This window comes from Amborella trichopoda, chromosome 7, assembly GCF_054954075.1.
Source record: "Amborella trichopoda isolate Santa Cruz 75 chromosome 7, AtrichopodaSantaCruz75HAP2 v2.0, whole genome shotgun sequence".
NCBI classification, from domain to species: Eukaryota; Viridiplantae; Streptophyta; class Magnoliopsida; order Amborellales; family Amborellaceae; genus Amborella; species Amborella trichopoda.
In genome coordinates, this window is record NC_142342.1 from 36,058,545 (window position 1) to 36,069,152 (window position 10,608).

General features: G+C 33.8%; 1 protein-coding gene across 1 annotated transcript; it reads right to left on the reverse strand.

Annotated features, from left to right (window-relative positions):
• Window positions 1-205: 205 nt before the first annotated feature.
• LOC18422763 (TCP family transcription factor) lies at window positions 206-1,066 on the reverse strand. The gene has a single exon (XM_088871861.1). It carries the CDS (start codon window positions 1,023-1,025, stop codon window positions 477-479), a length of 549 nt encoding a protein of 182 aa, XP_088727987.1. The 5' UTR covers window positions 1,026-1,066; the 3' UTR covers window positions 206-476.
• Window positions 1,067-10,608: the final 9,542 nt, after the last annotated feature.

The following is a 10,608-nucleotide window of genomic DNA, read 5'->3' on the forward strand; positions in this document are numbered from 1 at the left end:
TGCGGAGATAATCAATTTGTGGATATTTAAGCATCAAAACAACCTCTTCTAGCGAAATTTTTGAGGTAGGCCCTGAGGTGATTGTTTAGAGCCTCGGCTTTATATAAACTTGTCCCAAGCCCTAAATGGAGCTCAGATGAAAGATCAGCCTCCGGATAAGATCGCTCTTAAACATTACGAAAATAAATCCAATTACCCAGAATTAAAAAAACATAAGAGAGAAATACGTTAACAAAATATAAGATATACAACAAAACAGTCACAGCAGCGTGAGTTCAGAACTTCCATTAATGGAAAGTTCAAAACCTATTGAGATTAATGGAAAATTCAAAACCCATTGAGATAGCAGGTGGCCAAAATTCCCATCCCCAACTAAGTATCCATAATCCATGAAAACGAAGTAAAAGAAGAAAGTAACGGAAGCAGAAATGAAAAAAATAAACAAGGAAAATGTAAAGAAAAAAAAAAAAAAAAACTCAGTCATCCATTATCGGCCCGTCCCTGTCCTCATCGTCAACAGGCCTCAGCAACATTGCAGTAAAAGGCATATGCCGGAATCCACCGCTGGAAACCCCTCCTCCAGTGGAGGATCCAGAAAGCGCCAAAAACCTGGTCGGAAACTGCTCCTCGATGGGTCCCAAAACCCTAACCGGTGCTGCCGGCATAACCCTTACCGGAGCCGCCAGAACCCTAACTGGCGCGAGCATGGACGGATTTGAAGTCGAAGATGGCACAAAGAGCGAACAAGATGAAGAAAGCGAAGGGATGGTTCCTGATCCGGTGGCTGCCATGATGGCAGGCTCCGCTTTTTGGAGTAGCCACTCAATGGTCTGGCCATCGGATTTGTGGCCAAGCTCGCGGGTGAGCTGGAAGATGCGGGCTGCACAGAGTGCAGGCATGCGGATGCGCCGACCACGGCCATTCACTTTGGAGTGATAGTCGCGGGAAGAGGCAGCTTTGCGTTTAGCAGGAGTGTTTTCAGAGGAGGATTTTGGAGAGTGATGGAGCATAAGATCCGTAGCCATTGATTGATGTATAGAGGATTGTATTGCGTTGTTGCAACAGTGGAGTTAAAAGAGAGAGGTTTTGGGGTTTTAAAGAGAGAGGGTTTGGAAGGGGCATTTAAACAGGTTTTGGGGTTTTAAAAAGAGAAAAAGAGAGGGGTTTTAATGTTTTCAACAGTTTTTGGGGGGGTTTTAAGGTCTGAATAAGCAAAGTGAGAGAGAGGGGTAGCAGATATTGGGGCAGGGCAGGGCAGGGCAGGGAGTGAAAATGAGTGAGGTGAGGTGAGGTGATTTTCTACTGTTTAGGTGGAGCAGAGGTTTGAAATATGCGGGGAAGAAAGAGAGGTCTAGGCAGGTTGATGTTGTAGGCTGCACTAGACCCGACCCGACCCAAGACCTGGGTCTCCATAGTAACATTAAACCTAGTTTTATCATAACATGTAATTTTGGTGTAAAAATATTTTAGGATTATCTGAAAATCTATTTTCATATCTATGTATAAAATTTTAAACTAAAAAAATGGTTAAAATCTAGGAGATCTATGAAAATATAAAAATCTTGAAAATGGACGGTCCATGTAATATGTTGCAAGATGCACTACTTTTAGGATATAAAATATTTTATTTTATTTTATTTTTTTCATATTCATACATCTCAATATAAAGATCAATCAGAGAGTTTTTCAATATTAAAACAACTTTTTCAGATGGATTTTTAAGGTACTTATTTAATTCTACATTTTAAGGTTGCAACGTTATATAAGTTTTTTCCAACCTTTTTTTTTAACTATTGAATATATATATATATATATATATATATATATTGAAAATAGCTTGGGGACTTGGCGTAGAGCCCCATGAGGTCTCATTTTTTTTAGAATTGGAACTGGGGTCGTGGTACTTGCACCTCACATCCAAGACACTACATTGGGTTTTTATTCCCATTATCACCACCACTCCACTCCACTCCACTCCACAAATATTTCCAAAAAGTTAACTCCTGACCTACTTGAAAAAAGAAAAGAAAAAAAGTAAAGTTGTGCCGTGTTTAATTTTAAAAAGGGAGGGTGCCGGGTTTAGATCTGGCTTGAAAACTAAATTTTTTTGGGTCTAAGTCTAATTGCAATTGCAATAGGGGAGTGTAGATCCGGTTTGAAAATTGGAGTGAGTGAGAGTGGGGATGGCAGGCATGGTGGATTGTTCATCACTGCCAAAAGGAGAGACGTATTGTTGTGAAACCAGATCTCACCCCGCTCCCATATCTGCCAAAAGGAGAGACGTATTGTCGTGAAACCCCGCTCCCATATCTGCTCACTTCATATGTATTTACATCATGCTATTTTACAATCTTGTAATAGAGTAATTGCACCGCATCATAAGTGTTCTCTTTATTTTATGGGAACTGATTATAAATCCATTTATTTTTATTATAATAAAGGTACAATCATCTTTAAGCATTGAATGTTATTCAATGCATTGTAAAGTTTGAAAAAATTATTTTGAATTCTAACCCCAATCAAGCATATACCTTTAACCGACAGACTTCACATCTAGTGATTAATAGTAAGTTTGACCTTCTCTTACTAAAAACTAAAGAGTTTTATTATGTACTTTTCTATATTTTATAGCTTACTTTCCTATGCTTTTTACAATGAAAAAGTTTATGTAAGGTTGCAATTTTAAAATATAGAATTAAAGACAGCACATAAAAAATCCATTGGAAAAATTATTTTAATATGAAAAGAAAAAGAAAAAAAGATTTGAGTCCAAAAACTAGTGTATCTTGCAATATATCATCCATTTTTAAGATTTTCATATGTTTATAGATCTACTTCATTTTAAGCATTTTTGGAGTTCAAAATTTTATAATTAGATATGAAAATAGATTTTCAAATAATCTTAAGAATTGTTTACACCAAAATTACATATTATGATAAAATTTGGAGGTGCGCCTTAATTGGATTGTTTAAGATTGCAACCTTATACAAACTACAACTTTTTTATAATATTTTGTTTGTCACCGAATATGCTTTTATTTTCACATGGGCTACTGCCATATTTTTCTTCTTTTTTTATTTTTTTATTTTTTATTTTTTATTTTTAATTATTTTTTGTATAGAGCACCAATTTCAAAATGTTTAACCAAGAGCAATTTGAGAAAAAAATGTGAGAGAAATAGACACGACCATTTAAAGGGTGCGGTTTGTATAGAGCCGAGGCTCTAAAAAATTAAAATAAAGCTCACCTTCAAATAGTGTCGAGAAATATGGCTTCAGTACTGAAAATCTTTGTGATAGCCTTAAAAATATATTTTCATGTTTAATTTTTAAATTTAAAGCTTAAAATATAGTGTGGATTGAGCATACCTATGAAAACTTGAAAATCTTAAAAGCTGATGTTCCAAAAATGCATTACAAAATATACTATTTCTAAAACTTAAAATCCATTTTTTTCTCATGTCGACGCATCTTGATATAGAGATAATCAATTTGAGGATAATTGGGCATAAAAAAAAACCTCTTCTAGTGAAATATTTGAGGTGGGCTCTAATTTGATATTTAGAGCCTCGGCTCTATATAAACTTTTTTCCTTTTATAAATGGGAAAAGTTTATATAGAGCCGAGGCTCTGAACAATCAAATTTGAGCCTACCTCAAAAATTTTACTAGAAAATGTTGTTTTGATGCCCACATATCTTCAAATTGATCATCTCGACATCAACATGCATGGACATAAGAAACAATTGGATTTCGAGTTTTGGAAATAGTGTATTTTGTGACGTATTTTTTGACCGTCAATTTTCAAGATTTTCAAGTTTTCATGGATCTGTTGATCTACATTATTTTTTAAGCTTTAAATTTTATAAATAAATATAAAAATATAATTTAAGGCTATTACAAAGATTTTCAGTAGTGAAACCACATTTCTTTTTTTTGACAAATTGTCAGTAGTGAAACCACATTTCTAGATACTATTTGAAGGTAGGCTCCAATTTGATTGTTTAGAGCCTAGGCTCTATACATACCGAACCCTGTTTAAATTCTCCTCATTATAAGAGATATTAATATAAATTTTTATGTTTATAAAATATATAAGAGATATTAATATAAATTTCTATTTTTATAAAACATATAAGAGATATTAATATAAATTTCTATTTTTATAAAATATATAAGAGATATTAATATAAATTTCTATTTTTATAAAATATAAATAAACACGAAGCCATATGATCTTATGCATCGTGGAAACCCAAATGTCTCAACCTTCATGATGTGCATAACATCTTTTGGCCTTTTTGTGTGCATGTGTTACTTCTATGTGAACACTTTTTCTCCCGTGGGCAATACCCAAAATGCTGCGACGCAAGATTTTTTAGAATTTGTAGTTTTGGGATCTTACAATGACTAGATGAGTATCATCAAAAAAACTAAAATAAATAAATAAATAGATTTTGAGCTTTCATACTTAGAAAACACTTAAAAAGTACGTCTAAAAAGTTGATGGTCATGCATAATGTAAACCCCCCAAATGTCTCAACCTGTCTCAACCAGTGTTTAAAAAAACAACGAGTCGAACCGGACTCGCCCAGTTCGACTCGGGAATCACCATGGATGAATCAAATCGGTGAAAAAAATGGGAATCGTCCGATTCTAGAGAGAACCGGACGATTCTACACAGTGACTCGCCGATTCACTGTACGGAATCGACGAGTCCCGTACGGAAGAACATAATTATTTATTTTTTTATTTATTTTTTTTGTAATCCATGATCGATTTTTTTTTTTTTTTTTTTTTGTAATCCATGATCGAATTTTTTGTTTTTCTTTTTTTTCTGTAACCCATGATAGAATTTTTTGTAATCCATGATCGAATTTTTTGTAATCCATGATCGAAATGTTTGTTTTTTTTTCTTGTAATCCATGATCGAATTTTTTTTGTAACCCATGATAGAATTTTTTGTAATCCATGATCGAATGTTTTGTAATCCATGATCGAAATATTTGTTTTTTTTTTTTAATCCATGATCGAAATGTTTGTTTTTTTTTTTATAATCCATGATCAAATTTTTTGTTTTTTGTTTCTTTTGTAACCCATGATAGAGTTTTTTGTAATCCATGATTGAATTTTTTGTAATCCATGATCGAATTGTTTTTTTCTTTTTTTGTAATCCACGATCGAATTTTTTGTTTTTTTTTGTAATCCATGATCGAATTTTATGTAATCCATGATCGAATTTTATGTAATCCATGATCGAATTTTTTGTAATCCATGATAGAATTTTTTGTAATCCATGATCGAATTTTTTGTAATCCATGATCGAAATGTTTGTTTTTTTTTCTTGTAATCCATGATCGAATTTTTTGTTTTTTTGTTTTTTTTGTAAACCATGATAGAATTTTTTGTAATCCATGATTGAATTTTTTGTAATCCATGATCGAATTGTTTTTTTCTATTTTTGTAATCCACGATGGAATTTTTTGTTTTTTTATGTTTTTTTTTTTTTTGTAATCCATGATCGAATTTTATGTAATCCATGATCGAATTTTTTGTAATCCATGATCGAATTTTTTGTAATCCGTGATCGAATTTTTTGTAATCCATGATTGAATTTTTTGAAAATTTGTGATTTTTTTTTTTTAATCCATGATCGAATTTTTTTTTGTAATCCATGATAGAATTTTTTGAAAATTTGTGTTTTTTTTTTTTTAATCCATGATCAAATTCTTTTTTTGTAATCCATGATAGATTTTTTTGAAAATTTGTGATTTTTTTTTTTTAATCCATGATCGATTTTTTTGAAAATTTGTTAAATTTTTTTTTTAATCCATATTATTCAAAGAGAAAATGAGAGAAATGATTCTGAGGCCAGCCTATCCGAGCCATATTATTCACATATCGAGTCCCAACAGCAACAGTGTAGGGAGCACGACAGTGTAGGGATGAGCACGACTGTGCAGGTGAGCATGAAGGATAGACAAGCTTCGGGGATTTTGGATTGGGAACACAACAAAATACTAACACTCAAGGATTTGGGAATAGTCAGACGCCTGCTAATATCGATGATTCGTTTTTAGATCGAATCAATGAATTGTTAAACGAATTCAATCAATGGCACCAGCGTGACCAAGAAGAACAATAACGTCATCTATCATTTTATTTTTAGATCATATGTTACTAATTTTATGATTTATTGTAGTCCATGTATGTTGATATACTTATTCCATGATAATTCTATGTTTATCCTTTTGTGTGATGTAAATTAAATGCTGAATGACGGTTCATGCAGGGAAAGAACATATCAATATTCGCATATTCATTCAAGAACATGAAAATTCTTAATGGAGTACCCTCATTTCTTATTGAATTCCTAAAAAACATTATTTATAATGAATTTTAATAATTTTTTCGGATTTTTTTTAAGCTTTATTCTGACCGATTCACCAGATTCTCGATCCGGATCATCGATTCGCCGATTTGGATCGGTTTTTTGGATGCCCGATCCGGGTCACCGATCCGTTTTTTAAACCATTGGTCTCAACCAATGATTCAAAAGTCGACGAATTGAACCGGGCTCGAGAACCAGCACACCCTTTGCCAGTTCTAGTGAAATACCGAAAATCGCCCTGTTCTAGAGAAGAACCCCGTAAATCACCGATCCGTTTTTTAAACCATTGGTCTCACCCAATGATTCAAAAGTCGACGAATTGAACCGGACTAGAGAACCAGCACACCCTTTGCCAGTTCTAGTGAAATATCGAAAATCGCCCGGTTCTAGAGAAGAACCCCGTAAATCGCCATGTGATCTCATGATCCTTCGATTCTTCAACAATGGTTATTTTTGTAAATTTAGAACCCTATAAATCGCCATGTTACGTTATGAATCTCCCGATTATTCGATTCTTCAATAATGGGCATTTTTGTAAATTTTAGAGAAAGATAGGTTTTAAAAATTACCAAATTTCAAGGAAATATAGGTTTTAAAAATTACCAAAACCTAAAGTCCACATACCTCGCCACGTGGCTCTCCTTACTTTGTACACTTTGCCTTTGTTGGGTACAAAGAGGTATTTATTCACTGCAACTTCCTTTTACCTCCTCGATGTGGGATAATATGAAAATGTATTAACTTGAAACATTAATATATTATATATTTTGTTTGAACTTTTAATATCACTAAGTTGCATGTGGCATATTGGTTATCAAATGTATATTGCGTGAGGAGGAGGTTGGTTTGAATCCCCTCATAGATGAAATGTTGTTTTTTTACTTTTTTTTCTTATAAAAAAAATGACAGGTTTTTTTAACAATTTCGCTTTTTGTCAAATTTTTTTCTTATAAAAAAAATGAAAGGTCTTTTTGTCAATTTCGCTTTTGCCAAAGAAGTTTCTTATCAATAAAATGAAAATTTTCTTATAAAAAAAATGAAAGGTTCTTATCAATTATTTTTCTTGTCAAATTTCTTTTTTTTGTCAACAAAATAAAAGGTTTTTGTCAATGAATTTTAAAAAAAAATTTAGATTTTTTTTAAAGCTTAATCCGATCGATTCCCAATCCAGATTGCCGATCCACCGATCCGGATGGATTTTTGGGGTGCCTGATCCGGGCCACCGATCCGTTTTTTAAACTAATGGTCTCAACCTTCATGATGTGAATAGCATCTTTTGGCCGTGTTGTACTTATGAGAGCACTTTCTCTCCGTGGGGCAAAACCCAAAGAGTTGCTCAACAAGATTTTTCTGAATTTAAAGGTTTGGGATCTTACAGTGATTAGATGAGTATCACCAAGAAAAATAAATAAAAATAACTAAATAAATAGATTTTGAGCTATAACACTTAGAACACACTTAAAAAATCTGTCTGAAAAGATCTCTCTTTCAGCAATTGGTTTAGATAAACCGTTAGTTCACTTACGGTAAGTTCATTCATTCAATCCTTCTTGCTCTGGTAGTTCTTCTCGGGCGGGCGGTACTCTTGCCTTTCCTGGATCAAAGAAAGTCCTTCTTTGATGGTCTACTCAATATTGAAATATTACTTTTTCATGATATTGAATACTTGTTTATAGCGCAAAATCGAGTGATCTAAAGATGTAGATCTCTCATATTTGACACTTTCAACTGATAAAAAAATAAATGAAAAAGCAATAGTAGAGAACAATCGAATTCAGATCTGCCCTGAAACGAGCAGATCTGCTCTCAGATCTGTGGCGGAACCAACGTGATCCGAAGCATTTCAAAACACAATTTTCAATCAAAATGAATCAAAGCCAGATCAAAATAAAATAAATACAATAAAAGAAAAGAGGAAATGAAGGAGAAGAAATACCAAACCGAGCCGGATGGCCCGGGCTTCTTGAGCCTTCGAGGGCTCGCCCGTATCAGAACCGGTTCCTTTTGCCCTTATGGTCTAGATATCGATCAGCAAGTCTCTGGTAGTAATAGGGTGGTTGTGCCCTAGAAATGGTTTAGATCTAGGGTTGTTGCGCCCTAGGTCTAGATTTACTCAGGCTTAAGATGAGGGTTAAGGTTTTCTCATGGAAGGTCTTTCTACTCTCCTAGGGTTTCATTTCCAACCTAAAGTTTCTAAAAGTCTCGTTCCTCCTCAACCCTCTCGTTTTTCATCCTTTTAAGGTCACCCAAAGTGAGTTCATCTGAACGAGGGATTTGTTGGGGCAGACTAATCCCGGAACCAACAAATCCTTTGGTCAAACCAATCTTTTATTTTTTTAAATTTGGATTTGACCAACGCGGATAGCATCACGCCGTCAAACCACCCACAAGATAACCCTAAAAATACGAAAAATTATAAAAACGCATTTGGGGAAAAACGGGTCTGGGCGGCACAAGTCGTGTCGCTTGGGCGGAAAGCCCTTGTCGCACACATAAAACATGCTCCAAATTAACAAATTTGTTTTTAAGTGTGTTCCTTAGCCTCTTATGAAGCTACCCAAAAACATTTGAGTCAAAACTGATTTTTTTTACTATTTTTAATGATTTGTTTGGTAAAATAGGGCATTTGCAGGATGACTTGGGCAACACGCCTTGTGTCGCCTGGGCGGCACGCCCGGTGTCGCCCAAACCAAAACTTTTCCAAATTGAGTTTTTTCAATTTGGGTGTCTTCCTCAACCTTTGTTAAGCTCTCAGAGAAAATAAAACATTTTTTACTATTTTTAATGAACTTTATTGTAAAACAGCGTGTTTACTGGATTTCGGGTCAAAACAGGCATCTGCTGGGTTCTAGATTGGCAGAATGGTTCCGGGTCATAGGGTAAATTGTGTGACCTATGGATTTTGCGTTTACTAGGCCAATTTGATCTCAATGGTCCAAGAAAACTACAGATGTTGCCAGATTTAAAGCGGGTGTCTACAATACTATCAATATGAACATACTTAAAACACAAAATGAGTTTGTGACCATCAAAACGACCCAGATTGAATCTGGGCAGTTAGGCTCATATGTAGCTGTAAGATAGTGGGCCTATACCAATAGAGTCAAAAGGACAACTCCGGAGGGCCGTTAAAATCTCGGAAGAGTGTCCAGCGCAGGTAGACTTGGTTGACTTGGCCCCTGCGAGGGTCTCGAGGAAAATTTTGGATATATCCGTAAATGAGATTCGATATATCTGGGACTAGATATATATATGTACAAGGGTATTTCGATAATTTGTACCATCTATCTGGGACTCGATATATATTGTTGCGATTACGGGTTCATCCAGAATTATGGGAAAAACACAAATCTCTTTGTAATTAGAGAGTATAGAGAGACGTGAGGAAGAGAGCGATTGTAATCCTATTCTCCATTGCCAGTAAAGAAGCTCTCATATCCCGTGGACGTAGGCATGTTGCTGAACCACGTATATCTTTGCGTTATGGTTGGTTGTCTGTTTCTTTTGTGTTTGTTTCTTCTTTCTTGTTTTCGTAGATTGCTTTTTGTTTCTACAATATATATATATATATATATATATAAGAGAAATAATATCATGTCACCATGCCATTATAATATAATGAAACCGCACTTCTAAAAAACTATGTTTGTGGTATTTGTATGACCCAAAATTTTGCACACACACTCTTGGCATTTGAATGATCAATTTTTTAAAAAATAATCAATTTGCACTCTATAAATGGTCAAAATGAATCCCCTTCAACAATGAAGCTAGACCGTCGAGTTGGTGAATTTTGAAATCAAAGTCTTTATGAATTCAAAATTAATTTTTTATTTTCTAACATTGTTAATATAATAATAATACATTTATCTAAAAAACTTGGAAAGAAAAAAGATCTTTTTAAGGCCTAGATCTAAACATCACACCAAAATGGATGGCTTATGTTAATTGGGCTAAAAATACACTTTTTAGATTATGTTTTCAAATTTTTATTTCTTGTGATTGTACATTAGAATAAAAAGAGAGCATATTTTAAAATTTAAGTCAAACAAAATATAGTTTTAGAAAATTGTTTAATTGTATTATTATACAATCACTGAACCATGATTTTGCCTATAGGCGAAAATGAACCATGATTTTGCCTACCATCATCACCAAATTTGGAGCGTGTATATATCTTAGTGAGGAGAACCTAATGAAAATATTAAAAAAATATTC

Excerpts from the sequence above, each read along its gene's own strand:
- LOC18422763 (XM_088871861.1), bottom strand. The coding sequence starts at position 1,025 with ATGGCTACGGATCTTATGCTCCATCACTCTCCAAAATCCTCCTCTGAA.